The sequence below is a fragment of the Drosophila melanogaster genome, chromosome X (assembly GCF_000001215.4).
Source record: "Drosophila melanogaster chromosome X".
Classification (NCBI taxonomy): domain Eukaryota; kingdom Metazoa; phylum Arthropoda; class Insecta; order Diptera; family Drosophilidae; genus Drosophila; species Drosophila melanogaster.
This window is the reverse complement of record NC_004354.4, coordinates 19,683,560-19,701,821: the sequence shown is the minus strand read 5'-3', so window position 1 is coordinate 19,701,821 and position 18,262 is coordinate 19,683,560. Positions and strand designations below refer to the sequence as shown.

General features: G+C 47.4%; 6 protein-coding genes across 13 annotated transcripts, besides 1 other annotated feature; 4 read left to right on the top strand and 2 right to left on the bottom strand.

The window, feature by feature from the left end:
- The first annotated feature begins 66 nt into the window (after positions 1-66).
- On the top strand, positions 67-2,002 carry Tcs4 (Threonyl-carbamoyl synthesis 4). Of its 2 annotated transcripts, none has more exons than NM_001258836.2 (2): positions 67-278; positions 334-2,002. In NM_001258836.2, the coding sequence occupies exons 1-2, from the start codon at positions 94-96 to the stop codon at positions 1,376-1,378; spliced, it is 1,230 nt and encodes a 409-aa protein (NP_001245765.1). In that variant the 5' UTR covers positions 67-93; the 3' UTR covers positions 1,379-2,002. The 2 variants fall into 2 exon arrangements, with proteins under 2 accessions (NP_001245765.1, NP_608347.1); NM_134503.4 differs by having other exon boundaries at positions 334-1,749.
- Positions 1,884-4,731, bottom strand: Cdc42 (Cell division cycle 42). 3 transcript variants are annotated; one of them, NM_001258833.3, is made up of 3 exons: positions 4,597-4,731; positions 3,577-3,887; positions 1,884-3,515 (listed from the first exon to the last, which is right to left on the bottom strand). In NM_001258833.3, exons 2-3 carry the CDS (start codon positions 3,862-3,864, stop codon positions 3,228-3,230), a joined length of 576 nt encoding a protein of 191 aa, NP_001245762.1. In that variant the 5' UTR covers positions 3,865-3,887; positions 4,597-4,731; the 3' UTR covers positions 1,884-3,227. The 3 variants fall into 3 exon arrangements, with proteins under 3 accessions (NP_001245762.1, NP_001245763.1, NP_523414.1); NM_001258834.3 differs by having other exon boundaries at positions 4,670-4,731; NM_078690.4 differs by having other exon boundaries at positions 2,570-3,515.
- A 147-nt stretch (positions 4,732-4,878) lies between these two features.
- Positions 4,879-6,502: a mobile genetic element.
- A 69-nt stretch (positions 6,503-6,571) lies between these two features.
- On the top strand, positions 6,572-7,845 carry CG14229 (uncharacterized protein). 3 transcript variants are annotated; one of them, NM_001298530.1, is made up of 2 exons: positions 6,572-6,893; positions 6,958-7,624. In NM_001298530.1, the coding sequence occupies exons 1-2, from the start codon at positions 6,871-6,873 to the stop codon at positions 7,253-7,255; spliced, it is 321 nt and encodes a 106-aa protein (NP_001285459.1). In that variant the 5' UTR covers positions 6,572-6,870; the 3' UTR covers positions 7,256-7,624. The 3 variants fall into 3 exon arrangements, with proteins under 3 accessions (NP_001285459.1, NP_001259726.1, NP_608346.1); NM_001272797.1 differs by having other exon boundaries at positions 6,764-6,893; positions 6,958-7,845; NM_134502.4 differs by having other exon boundaries at positions 6,764-6,893.
- Positions 7,846-8,321: 476 nt separating this feature from the next.
- Mer (Merlin) lies at positions 8,322-12,125 on the top strand. 2 transcript variants are annotated; one of them, NM_001298529.1, is made up of 5 exons: positions 8,322-8,386; positions 8,573-9,521; positions 9,581-9,790; positions 9,888-10,124; positions 10,187-12,125. In NM_001298529.1, exons 2-5 carry the CDS (start codon positions 8,865-8,867, stop codon positions 10,988-10,990), a joined length of 1,908 nt encoding a protein of 635 aa, NP_001285458.1. In that variant the 5' UTR covers positions 8,322-8,386; positions 8,573-8,864; the 3' UTR covers positions 10,991-12,125. The 2 variants fall into 2 exon arrangements, with proteins under 2 accessions (NP_001285458.1, NP_523413.1); NM_078689.4 differs by having other exon boundaries at positions 10,187-11,228.
- Positions 12,126-12,873: 748 nt separating this feature from the next.
- Positions 12,874-14,031, top strand: CG14227 (uncharacterized protein). The gene is made up of 4 exons (NM_134501.3): positions 12,874-13,128; positions 13,197-13,239; positions 13,306-13,490; positions 13,559-14,031. The coding sequence occupies exons 1-4, from the start codon at positions 12,897-12,899 to the stop codon at positions 13,957-13,959; spliced, it is 861 nt and encodes a 286-aa protein (NP_608345.2). The 5' UTR covers positions 12,874-12,896; the 3' UTR covers positions 13,960-14,031.
- A 132-nt stretch (positions 14,032-14,163) lies between these two features.
- Positions 14,164-18,014, bottom strand: Ubqn (Ubiquilin). 2 transcript variants are annotated; one of them, NM_001298528.1, is made up of 3 exons: positions 17,726-18,014; positions 15,912-17,382; positions 14,164-15,832 (listed from the first exon to the last, which is right to left on the bottom strand). In NM_001298528.1, the coding sequence occupies exons 1-3, from the start codon at positions 17,819-17,821 to the stop codon at positions 15,756-15,758; spliced, it is 1,644 nt and encodes a 547-aa protein (NP_001285457.1). In that variant the 5' UTR covers positions 17,822-18,014; the 3' UTR covers positions 14,164-15,755. The 2 variants fall into 2 exon arrangements, with proteins under 2 accessions (NP_001285457.1, NP_608344.1); NM_134500.4 differs by having other exon boundaries at positions 14,582-15,832.
- Between the last annotated feature and the right edge of the window lie 248 nt (positions 18,015-18,262).

Genomic DNA, 18,262 nt, shown 5'->3' with positions numbered 1-18,262 from the left:
TTAAGAATTTGGCTCGTGTAAGGGGCCCTAACACTAACGGTCCCACGATTTGCTGGTTGTGGTTTCTATCGGTGCCTGGTCACACTGGCCATTATGCATGCACTTCGTAATTTTGCCGGCAATGGAATAGCAAATGTATTTGGCTGTGGGATCAGGCGCCGGCTCAGCTATGTCCTGGGCATCGAGACCTCCTGCGACGACACGGGCATCGCCATCGTGGACACCACGGGCCGAGTGATTGCCAATGTGCTGGAGTCGCAACAGGAGTTCCACACCCGGTGAGTGCTCACATCTCCGCATGCGGTGCCCAATGATGAACTGAATCGATTGCAGCTATGGAGGCATTATTCCGCCCAGGGCCCAGGACCTTCACCGCGCCCGCATCGAGTCCGCCTACCAGCGCTGCATGGAGGCGGCGCAATTGAAGCCGGACCAACTGACGGCCATCGCGGTGACCACGCGTCCCGGACTGCCGCTGAGTTTGCTGGTGGGCGTGCGCTTTGCACGGCACCTGGCCCGTCGCCTGCAGAAGCCCCTGCTGCCCGTTCACCACATGGAGGCGCACGCGCTGCAGGCCCGCATGGAACATCCGGAGCAGATCGGCTACCCCTTCCTCTGCTTGCTGGCCAGCGGCGGCCACTGTCAGTTGGTGGTGGCTAACGGCCCCGGTCGCCTTACGCTTCTTGGCCAAACACTGGATGATGCGCCCGGCGAGGCCTTTGACAAGATCGGTCGGCGACTACGCCTGCACATTCTGCCGGAGTACCGCTTGTGGAACGGAGGACGGGCCATTGAGCATGCCGCCCAGCTGGCCAGCGATCCGCTGGCCTACGAGTTTCCGCTGCCACTTGCCCAGCAGCGGAACTGCAACTTCAGCTTCGCCGGCATCAAGAACAACTCCTTCCGGGCCATCCGAGCGCGCGAGCGGGCAGAGCGGACACCTCCGGACGGAGTCATCAGCAACTACGGCGACTTCTGCGCCGGCCTGCTGCGCTCTGTCAGCCGGCACCTGATGCACCGCACGCAGCGGGCAATTGAGTACTGCCTCCTGCCGCACAGGCAGCTCTTCGGTGACACCCCGCCCACACTGGTCATGTCCGGCGGTGTGGCCAACAACGATGCCATATACGCCAACATCGAACATCTGGCCGCGCAGTATGGCTGCAGGAGCTTCCGTCCATCGAAGCGGTACTGCTCCGACAACGGCGTCATGATCGCCTGGCACGGCGTTGAGCAACTGCTGCAGGATAAAGAGGCCAGCACGCGCTACGACTACGACAGCATTGATATCCAGGGCAGCGCGGGATTCGCCGAGTCGCACGAGGAAGCTGTCGCTGCGGCGGCCATAAAATGCAAGTGGATACAGCCACTGGTTTGATCACTAGCCCCTGTTGTGTTTTATACATTCTTACATAAAGTTACAGATGAATCCTTGTTCGTTGTTGAATCCTGTTTGTCTGATTTACAAATTAATAATATATTCATAATATTTTTGAGTGTGTGAGTTCTTTGGCGCTGCAGAGTTCCTACTTGCTAAGAGCCACCTTGCTAGCTCTGGTGGCTTCCGAGATCTCGACGTTTATGCTGACGAACAATAGGACATGGCCAGATAATCAAAATATAGTTTATAGTAATGGAAAAGCTTTGCCTCCACCTGTTGGCCACTTTTCCAGGAACGTAATAACTGATATGACGACAGGTCTTTATCACGCGAATCGATATAGAAATAAACAACCACAAATGAATCACAAATGCTATATAAAAATCACAATTGCATTGAATTTATGTAATTTTATACATATAAAAAGTACATTTTCGCTTGTGCATCTTTGGTGGGATGTTCCCTTTTTTTTTTTCATTTCAGGCAAGACAGTGAGTGGTTTCGTTTTGGATTTCGTTTTATTATAAGATATTATCTGAAATCAATAATGTTAAATCACTAAGGTCTAGAAAAAAAATGTAAAAATTGATAATGTGTACATATAAAAATATTAAAAAATGCATTAGTTCTTATTTTCCTTTCATCTTTTGTCGTTTTTGTTTTTTTGCTGAACTACAATACAAATGTTTGTTGCTGTTGCCGTTGTTTTATTGTTTGTTATACTTTATGGATTATACATATTTAAATATATATATATATATGTATATACTTTTATATAGATTGTAGATTTCAGATGTGTGTTTGTGTTGTGGTTGCAACGCCTAGTTCGGTTCTCGCATCTCTTGCTGATCCTTTATCTCCTCCTTTAGGTTCATTTAATTTACTTTTAATCATATTTCAATACTCATACGCTTAGTTTTATTACATAATAAGCTTCACTTTCATATCTGCATGCTAGCGAATTCCATCCGACCTCCGCTGTTTAAACATTACGCGATCAGTTATCATAAATATTTAATATAATTCTCGCACGTTGCTCCTTTCGGGACAATATCGACGTGGATTCCCGCGGATTTCATCGACTGAGGCAAAACGAATAAGTGCATGGTTCTTTTCGAATCGCCCCACATTCTGTTCTGTTCTGGATTGTTTTTTTGTTTATCGTAAATGTATATTTTTTTTTTTTTTGCCTCTCCTTAATCTTTGTATATATATATAAAGAAATATATATATATATACATATATATATATATATATTTATATATAAATCATTTGTTTTCGCTATATTGATATTGTGGTTCCTCTTTTTACTTAATTCGAAAATTGCGCCAAAAACATGTTTGGGAGCAGAAATGAAGTCGGCTGGGTTTCGATTCGATTGGCTGCGATTGGATCCTGGCGGGGATTGGAGCTGAAGCTTGTGGGGCGGAAGACTGTCCCGAGTTGGGGGCAACTGCCCAGCCGCCTGGTCACAGTGGACCAAACATAGAAACCGACCAAAATACCGGGTAGGGATTAGAGCTCTGGAGGCTGGAGCACGGACACTACTGACACAGATACGCGGACGCGCGTAAGTGGAGACACAGACGGTGTGTGAGACAAAAAGAGTAGAGTGGGAGTGGGGACACAGGCGGATGGCGGCGAGGAGAAATAGCTCATGGAGTACTGGGCTAATGCAGAATAACGTAAATCAAGACCAATATATATACATATATATATATATATGTTATATATATATATATACGGCTATATATTGAATGCTTCTCGACGACGGGAGGCTGGGAAGGAGTCATTGCGATAGTAGAAAGCCAGAATGAAAGGGATACCGCGTGTGAGGAAAGCAGAATTATAAGAATTTGCACTTCCTTTTCTTTGTGGGCTCTGGTGGCTCGAGGGCGGCCAGGATGGCCTCGTCGAATACATTTTTCAGGCCCTTCTGTGTCAAGGCCGAGCACTCCACGTACTTGACGGCCTTCAGCTCCTTGGCCAGCTTCTCGCCCTGCTCCATGGTGATGGGCTTCTGCTTGTTCTTGGCCAGCTTCTCCAGCGTGCTGTTCTCGTCGCGCAAATCAATCTGTGTGCCCACCAGCAGGAACGGCGTCTTTTGGCAATGGTGTGTAATCTCGGGCACCCACTGCAAATGCAAAATGACTCACTTACAGTCTCGCCATGGCGTAGAATAGTCTTGTACGTACCTTCTCCTTGACGTTCTCGAAGGAACTGGGACTGACCACCGAAAAGCAGACAAGGAAGACATCCGTCTGCGGATAGGAGAGCGGACGCAGCCGATCGTAGTCCTCCTGTCCGGCCGTATCGAACAGGCCCAGTGTGTAGGGCTCACCGCCGATCATCACAGTGACCGCATAGTTGTCGAACACCGTGGGCACGTACTCCGACGGGAACTTGTTGGTTGTATACGAGATGAGCAGGCATGTCTTACCCACGGCTCCGTCGCCGACGACCACGCACTTGATGGTTTGCATGTTGTGCAGAGGGGTGATGACTCCTGCGGATTAGTGGGGGTTAGTTTGCCGGATTACACTGGGGGGATGACTAGTGGGTGCGGCTTCCCTGCTCCTGCTCGTACTCCTGCCAGAGTGACCGTTCGCCAGCGGCGCCTTATCAACGAGGAGGAGCGGAGCCCAGGAGAGCGGGGCGGCAGTGTGTGTGCAATGTACATATGTACATATCTGGGCAGAATGAGCGATGACTCAAGCCGAAGAAAGAACGGAAAGAATGGAAAGCAACGGCGCACACAGATAAGCCGGACGGGCATCAGAAAATTCTGATTGGACACACATACACGCAAACACTTGCGCGCAGGGGCGCAGCGAGTACGGCAGCTTGCGGTTGTGTGTGTGCGGTGCGTGTTCACTTGGTCTAATGCAGTTTTTGCTGCACTATTACTGGCTTTATGATGGTTTATTTGGTCACGGGACTGGCCGCCCAGTCAGCTGCTGGAGCTGCCCCCTGTTTTTAGCTATAGTCGGATTTTAGACGAGATTTGCAGACAAAAAACTAAAGAAATTTGGAAGCAATTATTTATCACACACGCACACTGCGGCACGGACCACACGCACATATGACACACACACACAGGCAGGCAGGCCCGTCATCGACATTTGGTTTTCATTCACTTTTCACTGGGCAAATTGAAACGCGTTGCGATCTATACGGCGGATGCTCGTTGCGGGCACCTTTTCCGCCTTACTTACAGTTATTTAAAATTTGCAACCGCTGTCGAATCCGTTTAGTTTTCCGCTTTTCTGGGCTGGGCTCGATACGTACGGAAAACTACTATTTCCTTTTGTGTTAGCGTTCTCTCTCTCCAGCGAGCTCTTTGCGTGCGAGTGACTAGCGCGGCGTTGCCATCCCGTCGCAGTACTCCCACCCGGCTTGCATCGCAATCGGTATGTTGGTATTTTCGGTGGAAGTTCTCTGTCACTGTAAGGGCTATATATCCGACCGATCGGGCAGAGCGGGACCAATATACTGCATACAGTTGCGGTAACAATAATAAGCGGATTTCGTGTTTGTCCCAGTGTTTCTGTATTTTCTGACACTTTTTCATCATTTTACTCACTAAACTTAAATACTACAATGATTTTCAATCGAAATAAAAAAATTAGTAACAGATCTAATGGATAAAATAATTGGTAAAACAAAAAAAAACCTTCAAATTTAGGCGGTAACAAAAATAGCACTGTTTCTTGTAGTTTGCCAAAACTAAATAAAAAAATTTTTTAAAAAATTTTTAAAAAAATTTAAACAAACGGATTATATCTTAAAAACTATGTTTAAAGAATCTTAATATTTGGTTGCGTGACCTATGCTGGTAATGACAGCTGGACATCGTCTTGGCATGGACTCCACCAAGTCCTGGCACTGTTTTTGAGGAATTTTGCTTCCTGAATCCTTGACCACACCCCAAAATTCCTCGTTATTATTGGGTCTGGCTTCAGAAACCCTTTTTTCACGTCCGCCCAAAGGTTTTCGATTGGATTCAAGTCGGGTGACTGAGCAGGCCATTTCATTACTCGGATCTACTTCTGCTCAAACCACTTTGAGCTTTCTTGCTCGTGTGTTTTGGGTCGTTATCCTGTTGAAATGTCCAAACCAACGGCATTTCATCCTCGGCATATGACAGTAAATGTGCTGATCCATGATGCTTTGAATCCAATGGATTGGAACTACTCCATACCATGAAAAGCACGCCCATACCATGATGCTTGATCCCCCGTTTTTTACCGACTTAAAGGTGAAGCGAGGATTATATTTAGTGGTGGACGTCGTGGTGGACGCCGAACATAAGACCGAGAGCCTTTCCCACCAAACAACACAATTTTGATCTCATCTGACCACAAAATGTTGCACCACTTCTCCATAGGCCAGTCCTTGTGTATCTTGGCATATTCGATTCGCTTTGCCACATGCTTCACAGTCAAAAGCGGTACTTTTTTGGGGCTGCACGCATTAAGGTTGTTTTGTCTTAAGCGTTTGCGAACTGTTTCCACGCTTGCAGCTATCTGAAGCTCCTTCTTCAGTTCCGTCGCCGGCTTAAAAGACTCCTTCTTGCTTTGCCAAACCAAGCGCTTGATCTCCACGTTGGACATTGAGGGCTCTCTTCGCCGTGTTTCCTTCTTTTCGACAAACAGCAGTGCTTTGCGGATCATTTTGTTTGAACAACCGACAATGCGACCAATTTCAGCGTAGGTTTTACGTTCAGAAATCATGTTTTTAATCAAATTTCTTTTTTCGACGGTACAATGCTTTCCGCGACCCATGACTAGAGAATTTTTTGTCTTCGTTTGGAAAAAATTCAATTAAAACCTTTATTGCAACTCCTTTTTTCAAAATTTGTCGAAAAAAAAACCCAAAGCAATCACTCCTATTAATTGTATTCAGCAAATACGTGATCGGTGCTATTTTTGTTACCACAGCAAGTGCCCAAAAACAAAAAGAACCGTTACATTGAGAGAGTAAAAATTTCTTGCTCAGAGAGACAACATATGGTTCTTATTATTCATGCAATCTGACTTAAAAAAATAAAACATTTAATTATTTTTTTTGGTAAATCAACTTTCCACCTGCAGTAGTGTTATTATTTTAACCGCAGCTGTATTCATCGTGTCATCGTGAAGTAATTGTTGGGTATAAAATATTCTCACTTGGCGCTATTTGTCACTGAGACAACTTTTAGATTCACTTTATCCCTCCCTCCCAAAAATATTCTATTTGTTTGGATACAATATAATCTCGGTTTTCTTAACAATATCTGCTGTTTGGGTTGGCTATTTGTGATTTCCATTTAAGAAAAAACAAACCTCGATTAGCGGTATATTTAGCACAACCCATTGGTATATCCCACAGCCAATTTCGAACTTCGAGGCAGTCACACTGGTGGATGTCGCTGCTGTGAAACGGGGCAGGACAAAACAATTGACCAATAGGAACCGAAACCAACACACTGCACTGGCCCCGGGATCGGAATGGCTGGATTCCTGAAGACAAGGTAATCACCTTGACCAAGGTAGTGAGGTCCCAGCGCTAATCAAACGCACACCATTCCTCCACAGAAAGCGCAGCCGGGAGGATGAACTGGCCTGCGAGTCGCCCCTTTCGAAGCGCATCAACAACCTGAATCTGAACTACGAGGATGGGAACAGCAGCAGCAGCAGCAGCTGCAGCATTCCGCCACTGTCGGGAGGAGGAGCGACTGGTGGATCCGGCGGGTCCGATGCAGCCGGAAACGGTGTGGCGGCCGGATACGAATACAACCCAGAACTGGGAGCCGAACAAAACCCATTTTACTACGAGAAGAACAAGATGCTGTACGACCTGCATGTCGAGCGCATCAAGCGGAGCAGCCAGTAGCTAGTGATCATGGATTCCGGTGTGCGAGTCCAAGTCCTGGCACAGCCATTTAAGTGCCAACACGAGTTATCTGCAGCAACACTCTCTCTAGGTTCAAAGTAATTCGCCTCCGTTCAGTCTTCTCTGCGCACGGATTCGGATATCCGTGTCTGGAGTCACTTGCGTTTGTGTGATAAGCATTGTTTACTTGCATGGCATTAGCATCACCCCTGATGCATACACATAATAATAGTAGTATAAATTGAGCTAAGAGTCCCCCAAACACGCACATGAATATATATAAACTATGTTCATCGGTTACCATCCCTTCAATATGTATTTATAATCCTGCATGTATAATTTATTCTAAGAATAATGTAAGAAAACCTCCATATCTTTATATTTTCCTATTTCGATGAAATACGATATCCAGGGGGGTACAAGTTCATTGCTGAGTCGGTGGAGATGGAAAATAAGCTACAGGGACCTGATAAAACGAAAGCTGGACTTATTCATTGTTTATATACGCATCTGCTGACATGGTCATTTTGCTTATTCCGAGAATTTAAGCATGGACCTGCAATACAAGAATACGTCCAATAAACATTTACATAGTAATACATCTCATCCTTAGACAAATCTTTAAAACAAATATTGCGCTCAAGGACTTCATTTTCCCAATTCGTGACCATTGACAGGGTGGCAACTCTATATAGCACTGTGTTATTTTAGTTAATTCATCTTTCATCAAATAGCTGATCAAATCTATTTCGCAGCATTCAAAAATTCGTATAACTAAAAATGAGTGTACAATTTGAAAAAACATATTGCGGTATATTTTGGTATTTGGACTACCACTGTTTTGCCAGTTTTTGAAAACTTTTGGAAAATGGAAAGTTAATATATTTTTAAGGTATTTAATATGTTTTCATGTGCATATATTGACATTTCAATGCTTTATGTCGTTTGAGATGGATTAATTTAAGCATTATGATTCCTCCATAAAATTGAAATGGAATCACCCTACTAAATATACAAGGCGTCTGCCAAAGCTGATTTTTCTGCATCTAACGGCTGGTCACACTGTCTATGTTTATGTCGCGCATATCGGGAATTTGTCGTACAATTGCGATTCGCGGTGCAAACAATCGAGTAAGTTGCCTATTCTCGTACTTGGTCGATGTGGAGACCCTTCTGCCGACCCTCAATCAGCTTCCACGCCAAAGGAGCTGGGTGAGCGGTTGAATAGTGGGCGCCAGGATGCCGTGGCCACGCAGTTCTTAAATCGCAGCGCCGCATAAACGAAGAGCCTTACTCTTTCTTTCTTTCCGCTCACAGCCATCAGCCCAAATTGCCATTGCCATTGCCCGGAGCACCGAATTGGCTGCAAAATGAGGCAGTCCGCGATAGGCGAGGACCGCAGGAGCAGCAACAAGGAATCGTGCCACTAGATGGCACAGGAGCACCAGAAGGACCAAGAATCAGATTAGCAGGAGCAACAAGTCCTTTGCACGCAACAGGTTATCACGAATTGCCCACAAGAGCACTCAGTTCCCACTCCAATCCAATTGCATCTAACGCATCACATCACATTGCGTCGAATCTAATCAAAACACATCACATAATCGCGATGAGCCCCTTCGGCTCCAAGAAAAACCGATCCCTGTCGGTGCGGGTGAGCACCTTCGACTCGGAGCTGGAGTTCAAGCTGGAGCCGCGCGCCTCCGGCCAGGATCTGTTCGACCTGGTGTGCCGCACCATCGGGCTGCGCGAGTCTTGGTACTTTGGGCTGCAGTACGTCGACACCCGCAGCAACGTGTCCTGGCTGAAAATGGAGAAGCGGGTGCGCGACCAGCGCGTTGAGCTGCACGCTAGCAATAATGTGTATGTGTTTAGCTTCTACGCCAAGTTCTTTCCGGAGAACGTCAGCGAGGAGCTGATCCAGGAGATCACGCAGCACCTGTTCTTCCTGCAGGTCAAGCAGAGCATCCTCTCCATGGACATCTACTGCCGCCCGGAGGCGTCCGTGCTGCTGGCCTCCTACGCGGTGCACGTGCAATACGGTCCGTACGACTACGAGACCTACAAGGACGGTATGCTGGCCGGGGGTGAGCTTCTGCCCAAGGGAGTGACCGATCAGTACCAGATGACGCCCGAAATGTGGGAGGAACGGATCAAGACATGGTACATGGACCATGAGCCCATGACGCGCGACGAGGTGGAGATGGAGTACCTGAAGATTGCTCAGGACCTGGACATGTACGGAGTAAACTACTTTCCTATTACGGTGAGAGCCTTGATTTTCACGTGGCGCATCTGAATCTTATCGTTTGTGTTCCCCACCAGAATAAGAACAAAACCAAATTGTGGCTGGGCGTCACCTCCGTGGGCCTAAACATCTACGATGAGCGCGATAAGCTAACGCCAAAGACAACGTTCCAGTGGAACGAGATACGGCACGTCAGCTTCGACGACAAGAAGTTCACCATTCGCCTGGTGGATGCCAAGGTTTCGAATTTCATCTTTTACTCGCAGGACCTCCACATCAACAAAATGGTAAGGAGGGCAGTTGTGACAACTGAAATATGTATATGTATTTTCACTATGTTCATGTTCCCATATTCATACTACACTTGCATCGTGTGCTTTGCAGATTCTTGACCTGTGCAAGGGCAATCACGATCTATATATGCGCCGCCGCAAACCCGACACCATGGAAATCCAGCAGATGAAGGCCCAAGCCAAGGAGGAGAAGCAACGCCGCCAGATCGAACGCAAAAAGTTCATCAGGGAAAAGAAGCTGCGCGAAAAGGCGGAGCACGAGCGCTACGAGCTGGAGAAGAGCATGGAGCACCTGCAAAACGAAATGCGCATGGCCAACGATGCACTTGTAAGACTCACTCCGCCCAGTGGCTTCTGATCTATAATATTGAGTTTCTCCCTGTATCCCAGCGGCGTTCCGAAGAGACCAAGGAGCTGTACTTCGAAAAGAGTCGTGTCAACGAGGAGCAGATGCAGCTGACCGAGTGCAAGGCAAACCACTTCAAGACGGAAATGGACCGGCTGCGCGAGCGACAAATGAAAATCGAGCGGGAGAAGCACGACCTGGAGAAGAAGATTCGCGACGCCGACTTCTATGTCCACCAGCTGACGGTGGAGAACGACAAGCGGGAGGCCGAGACTGAGAAGCTGCGCAAGGAGCTGATCTGCGCCAAAATGGCGGAGCGCGAGGCCACCGCTCGCCTGCTCGAATTCCTCAACAGCGGCCGCAAGTCCTCCACGGATAGCCTGCTGACCGCCTCCAGTGTGTCGCACGCGGCGAATACGGCGTCCAGCATGGCGGCCATCAGCACACCCTCCCTGATCACAAGCAGCTCAACCAATGATTTGGAGACCGCCGGCGGCGCCGAGCTGACCACCCACTCGTCACACTACCTGGTCCAAGGTGACAACTCCAGCGGCATTTCGGACGACTTCGAGCCCAAGGAGTTCATACTCACCGACAACGAGATGGAGCAGATCACCAATGAGATGGAGCGCAACCACCTCGACTACCTGCGCAACTCCAAGCAGGTGCAAAGTCAACTGCAGACACTGCGCTCCGAGATCGCGCCGCACAAGATTGAGGAGAACCAGAGCAACCTGGACATCCTCAGCGAGGCGCAGATCAAGGCCGGCGAAAATAAATACTCCACGCTCAAGAAACTCAAGTCCGGCTCGACCAAGGCGCGTGTCGCCTTCTTCGAGGAGCTCTGACCTCCTCCGCCTCCGCCTCCTCCGTCACCTACTCCCCCCTCACCCCCGCATCCGCCGACATGACTAATACCCCATCTAGCTGTACGATACGTTACGATTTGGCGTGTGTGCCTGTGCGCGTGCTAGAGTGTATGAGTGCCTTAACCGTAGTTGTACTATATCCTACTATAACATACTATATTTAATGTTTTTCGATTGTTCGCTCAAGCCGCTGCTGTAATAAACCAATTGCAAACGTACATATGTACATACATATGTACATATATGATTTTACATTCACTTACGCACGAAAAATATTCATAAAGTAGATGGGCGATTAGATACCGTTATTTTCGGTAGAAGATATTCAACACCTTCCATGCAGTTCCACAATTCATCGCTCTTGAGAAACATCACACCCTCTCACCGACACCGACTCTCTCGAACGCGATCTCTCTCTTCCAAAAATGAAAACTAATAAACCGCAAAACAGAATCAAAGGACGATTAAAATGCGCTCAAACAACGGTGATCAATAGCGAAGATTTGGCGCTCTTTTGACTTTGTCAGTGTGTTGATACCTTCCCTGCAGTTCCCCAATTCATCGATCTTGAGAAACATCACACTCTCTCACCGACACCGACTCTCTCGCGAGCGATCTCTCTCCCAAAGATGAAAAACCATAAACCGCAAAACCCAAAACCGCTAAAGCAGCGATGAAAAAACGCTGAATCAAAGGACGATTGGCCCGTTAAAATGCGCTTAAACAACGGTGATTAATAGCGATGTTTTTGGGATTTTTTTTTCATACCGATGATTTCCTAAAACATGCCAATGTTAAAATCACCGGTAGCTTTCGTGCAAATTGTGCGGTGTTTAAGCGCTCAACATTTTTAAAAGAGCGGTGATTTACCGATTAAAAGTCGGTGACTGGAACTGCAGGCACGGATTTGTTCTAGTTAAGTCTGAATGTTAATTACGATATTCTTGAAGCTCCCTCCTATTCCGCTGAGCGTGGTCGGTTTACGGATGTTATCCCAGAGACTGTGGATGTCCATCCGATTCCATGGTCTCTTAGTTCTGTTGCCATATATTTTCTGTCAGCTCGTTTAAATACATATGTACATATGTACATACATACATACAACTATGCAAATCGGAACGAAAATGCTGTCTTCCTGCAGTGTATCCTATAGCTAAAAAAATAAAGTGGCGCAAATTAAACGATTGGATTTCTATTTATTTATTATAATTTTTCAAGATTTCAGACAAAGGAATTGCATTTTAATTGAATCTGACTATAGATATGTATGTACCTGTAGACTATAGATTATGCCTAACGTTTAACTGCAAGGGTACTTAATCCTTTAACTTGGCGTGCACGGCGTTAAAGGAAATTTCCCACTCGATATGATAGACGGATCATTCAAAGGTATAGGGTTTCAGATCCGAAGAGTACTCCGGACTCGTTCGCACCATCAGTGTATCTTTGTCTAATTCAAGATCTTCAAAGGGTGTTTCTACCCTATACACCTTGTTATGTTCCGTTATTACGCGGAGTAATTATAATAAGAGAACTTTATTTAAAGTTTAAATAACGGTAAAAACTTAATATTAGATATTAAATAAACGAAATGTCATAGTTCAAATGAAAATGTATGTTATCCATATTGATTTCTGCTATTCCATTTAATTGAGTGAATCAAAAATCCAAAATTAATCAATTTTTTATAAGAAATAAAAGTGATTAAATGTATGGATATAGATGTGGCATGTGTTCCAGCCAAAATTTCATTGAAGCACGCGTAGAACACAGCCCAATTTGCAACTTTCGCAGAAGTGAGGAACTTGCGATAAGTGAGTGTCAAATTTATATAATAAAAACCCAATGGCACGAAGTTCGGTTTCCATTCGGGCCTCGAGCTACAATGAAGAAAGTCATAGCGGCACTCCTGATCCTCTTTGCCTCTCTATTTCTCGGATCCCGAGAGGGATCGGCTTTCCTGCTCGACGCGGAATGTGGAAGGTCGCTTCCAACTAACGCTAAGCTAACTTGGTGGAATTACTTTGATAGCAGCACTGACATACAGGCCAATCCTTGGATTGTTTCGGTGATAGTGAATGGCAAGGCCAAATGCAGTGGATCGCTCATCAATCATAGTGAGTGTTTGTGCCAAATGATGAGTGTCTTATTTAGCTCACGCAAGGCTAAATTTTAACCATTCCAGGATTTGTTTTGACAGCAGCACATTGCGTATTTAGAGAAGCCATGTAAGTCCTGCCCATTCGCCAGCATATGTGGTGGTCATCAGCCCATTACCCAATCTCTCCCTGTAGGCAGGTGCACTTGGGTGATTTCGACGCCTGGAATCCTGGACAAAATTGCAGCTCGGGTGCTCGCTTATCAAACGCATACTGCGTTCGGATCGACAAGAAGATCGTGCACGCCGGATTCGGCAAAATACAAGCCCAACAGTACGACATTGGCCTACTCCGGATGCAGCATGCGGTGCAGTATTCAGGTAATTGAGTGGGAGATATCCAGTCGTTGCCCTCGAAAGTCTCAACCAGAACTGCCTTTCCCCTATAGACTTCGTGCGCCCCATTTGCCTGCTCATCAATGAGCCAGTGGCGGCCATCGACCGATTCCAGTTGACCGTCTGGGGCACCACTGCAGAAGACTTTCGCAGCATACCACGGGTGCTGAAGCATTCCGTTGGGGATCGTATCGATCGCGAACTCTGCACCTTGAAGTTCCAGCAGCAGGTGGACGAGTCGCAGATATGCGTCCACACCGAGACGAGCCACGCATGCAAAGGGGATTCCGGTGGCCCCTTTAGCGCAAAAATTCTCTACGGGGGCACGTATCGCACCTTCCAGTTTGGCATCATCATCTTCGGCTTGAGCTCCTGTGCGGGCCTAAGTGTCTGCACCAATGTGACTTTCTACATGGACTGGATCTGGGATGCTCTGGTTAACTTGTCGGCATGAGGACATAAGTTATAAGTTATAAGTGTATAAGTTATTATAAACGTTTAAGCTGCAGTAAAGATTTGGAATAGCAATTAGAAAGTACTGCTTACTAAAACTAAGCCAGAGTGGGTGAGCTGCTTTATTTCGGATGCCTTTGGAAGTAAATGAGATAGTAGAGAGTAATAGACGAGGTTGGCTATAATCTAAAACCAAAGTAGCTTTATTACGTTTTCAAACATGTGATCATTTACATTTAATTACTTTGCCTCACTTCCTTCACTAAACAAATAAACGTAGTTCCACTAGTCCACTAGCCCAACTGACCAACCAACAACCCGGCCAGCCAGCCAGCCGGCCAGCCAGCCAGCCGGCCGACCAGCCAATCCCACAGCGGACGAGCGAGGCTATGTGGTGGTAGCACTTACAGGGTATACACTGAATCCATATCTTATATAAACGGTGAGCGCGCGAAGGAAAGCTTTTCGAAAGTGTGTGTGTGTGTGATTGATCGGAAATGGGAACCCAAATGGTCGGTTATAGGTTTTATATACGAAAGCTTAGAGTAAATTACATTACAAGTTATTATTGGGGCTTCCTCTCTTTACTAAGGAGTTGGTTTTTTTTTTTTTTTTTTTTTTTTGTTTTATAGTTTTACGTCTTTTGTTAACACCTTGGAATATTTTGATATATATATATATATGTATATACATATATATATACCTATATACACACATTAACTTACAGTAGATATCGTTAGCATGCAAATCGCTTGTGTGCAACAACTTTTTACATTTGTATTCCTCTGAACGGGATGTGGGATAAATAACGCTTGGAGATTGCTCTTATATTAACGAATCGATAAACATTTTGATTGACTACAGCATACTCGCGCGTATGTTAGGATTCCCCCAAGACAGTGTCGTCTTTGCATATAGCCGATATCTACTGTACGTTTGTCCTGTTTGCAGTTGTTTGCAATTTCCAGAACGTTTTCCGATCGCGAGAAATGGAGGGGGGGGGGAGTCAGAAGGACTGCGGCTATAGCCCACGCCCACTAGCACCCGACTAAAACTAAACTGCCTGACCAGAACACAGGATATATACTACGCCTCTGATCTCTGTACCGATTCTTTTTTCTTAAACACAAAACTGGAATTCGCATCTGTTGGCGACAAAATAGTTATTACATTATCAATGACAAAAGTGCACATTCCCGCTTAACTTTATTGAAAATTAACGAAGTTCTCCGATAAAGAAATGCGTTAAGTATTTCGATTGAAGTTGTTGGGCGTGCAAAACTATGCATTACGTGAGCAAAGTATGCATATTCAAGTTGGTTTTCGGCTAACGCATTTCCGCTTAAAGGATTCTCCGAGCTCACGAAATGTAAATTATTTAAAAAAAAAAAAAATCTGATATCAACTACGAAAGTGCTAACACTTTGGTATGCGATCCCTATCTAACATTCTCACCGGCGTCATTCATATCACCCACCTATATCTAGTATCTCTCCGATCTCGAGGCAACTATGCTCGTTTGGAGCCATCTTTTTGTGTCTTGGGGGTGTTGGTATGTTGGCATGTGGCTATGATGGATTCCTGACATTTCCGGCTTGATGGGGAAACAAGCGATCAGCAGCGCTGACCGTGGAATTTTTTGGCGGAGGGTGTGTGTTTGGGTTTAGGACCTGTCCTCCTAACTAGTCGTGTTCTCATTCGCGTTCTCCAGGGCCGTAGTGGTATATATAGTAGTTGTAGTTCGTAGATATATAGACAGGTTGTGTACAGTTTGGTTATGGCTATGGCTTAGCCTTGTTAACTCAAGGACAACTGGTTGAGGGACAGCAGTCGCTCTACCGCCGCATTGATGTCCCCGAAGGTAGCGATCAGAGCTGCAAACCAAACACAAGAGAGCGGATTAGAATCATCGCACAGGGCAGGCGACCCACCAAGACCCACTAGGACACTCACCCTGCAAGTTGGCATCACGGTTGACAAAGCCCATGGCGTTCAGCTGCTCCAGCTGCGACTGGTAGCGCACCTCCGGCGGCTGTGTGTTGTCCGCGTTGTTCGACATCCCGTTGAGCATGCGCATCATGAAGTCGTTGAAGAGCTGCGCGTTGGGACCACCGCCCGGGGCCAGGTTTGGAGTGCCGGTGCCGGCGTTGAGGCCGCTGCTTGGCGAAACATTGTTGGTGCTGGCACCGCTGTTGCCCCCGCTCCCATCGCCGCTGGCTGGATTCGTTCCGGTGCCGGCACCCGGTGGTGGCGGTGGAATGCCCAGGGTGCCAACGAGACCTGGGGCCGCGCTGCGCAGCTGCTCCATGCCCTGCTGGATCTGCAGGATAGCGTTCATTGCATCCGGATTGGTCAGCATGTTCATCACCTCGGGGTTCTGCATTTGGGCCATAAACTGCGGCATCATCTGACGCACCTGCTCCTGCAGGGCGGGATTGTTAGACATGAGCGGACTGCTGCTCAGCAAGCGCGCGGCCATGTCCGGGTCCTGTGACATGGACTCCATCATGGAACGCGTGTAGGGCGCGTTCAGCAGGTTCTGCATCATGGCTGGATTGTCGGCCATCTGCTGGAGCAGGCTTCGCATGGCCGGCGTGTTGAGCACATTGTTCGGCGGCAGATCCCCCGTCGGATTGCCGGCGCCGGAGCCACCGACTGTTCCATTGGTTCCCGAATTGGCACCGCCCCATGGATTCGGCAGGGGATTGCGGTTCTCGGTGCCCTGCTGCGGGTTGTTGCCGGCTCCTGAACCGCCGCCGTCGACCAGGCCGGCAAAGGGGTTGCGACCAAAGGATTCCGTGGCCGCGTTCATCATTGGCTCCTGAATATCGCGGTAGATGCGCTGCAGGGCGCTATAGCCGCCCGGCACCGACTCCAGATTCGACATGGCGCGGTCGTGCGAACGCATCAGCTCCTGCAACATCGAGGGATTGCGGGCCAGCTCCATCGTCTGGCGCAGCAGGTCCGGATTGTTAAGCATATGCGAGATCTCGGGGTTGCGCTGCATCAGGTCATGCATTTGCGGATTGGACGTGATAAGCTGACGCATGGTATCCGGATTATTCATCATCTGCTGCACCATCGGGTTGTCCATCAGGGAGCGCAGCATGTCGCCATTGTTGAGCAGCTCGTTCTGCATGCGCGCCTGCAGATCCATGAACGTGTTCGATCCGGCTCCAAGTGCCTCCATTCCGGCCAGGCCACCGAATTGATTGAGGCCAAAGGGCGTTTGGCGCACGTCAGCCGGCTGTCGGGCCGGCTGCTCGTTGTTGCGCGTCGGCGCCTTAATCACCAGATGCACCGTCAGGTTGTCCTTGATGTTGTGCATCTGAAGGGTGTCCGTGTCCTTCATAATTTTGCCGGCAAAAATGAGCACGAGCTGCTCGGGCTCCGCCTCGAACTTTTGTGCAACCAGAATTTTGAACTGTGGGGCGAGAATGGTGTGATTGTTGTCATTATTATGTGCCCATGGTCTAGTTTCCCCTTTCAATTAAATGTTCGCTCCCATGCCTCTGCTTCAATTTATGTGTGTTAATGGGAAGAAGACCAATCACTGTGCAAAGTGCACTGTACCAGCTGCGCGTGTTGTGTGCGGCTTAGGCAAAGTGCACTGTACCGCGATTACGGGCACTAATTTCCCAATACTTTCGGGGGTGTGGGCAAAGAGCAGGGAGGGAGGGAGGTGGTCCATCGCTATGAATGGAAGGGTCCAGAAGGGTTTGGGGTACCAGCAACCAAGTCAGGCGGGTCACGTGCTCCGTACTCACATCTTTTATTCCAGAATCTTCGTCAACTTCGACCGTTTTCTTGTCCTTTGGCGTTTTTACAACCACGTTGATGCGCTTGCTGCCGCCTTCCGCCATTTCGATGGTGTATTTGCGGTGTTCTCGTTTAGCTTAATTTGCACCGATGTAGCTGGTTCTTTCGAGATGTTATCACGTCTGTAATTTAAATGTGTTCCGAATATATACGTGTTTTCACCCTAAATTATTTCCCATTTGATGAAAAGTAATTCGTCACTTTCTCACTCACACGGACACACACACACTCACGATGGATTTCGATTTTGACTCTTACACACGCCAGGGCTGACGTATCAACCACCAATCGATGAATCGATAGCGGCCAATTGAACGCTTTGAACGCGTCCAAAACCGCTGCCAAGTAGTTTGCTCTGCTTGAAAACGTATTCGGCAGAGGGCGTTCTAGAGATACAAGCAACGGGTGGCCTAGAATTCGAATTTCGGCTGAAATGCGATGTTTGGCACCTATCGCATTTAGTGGGGCCGTTCGTCGACAGGTAG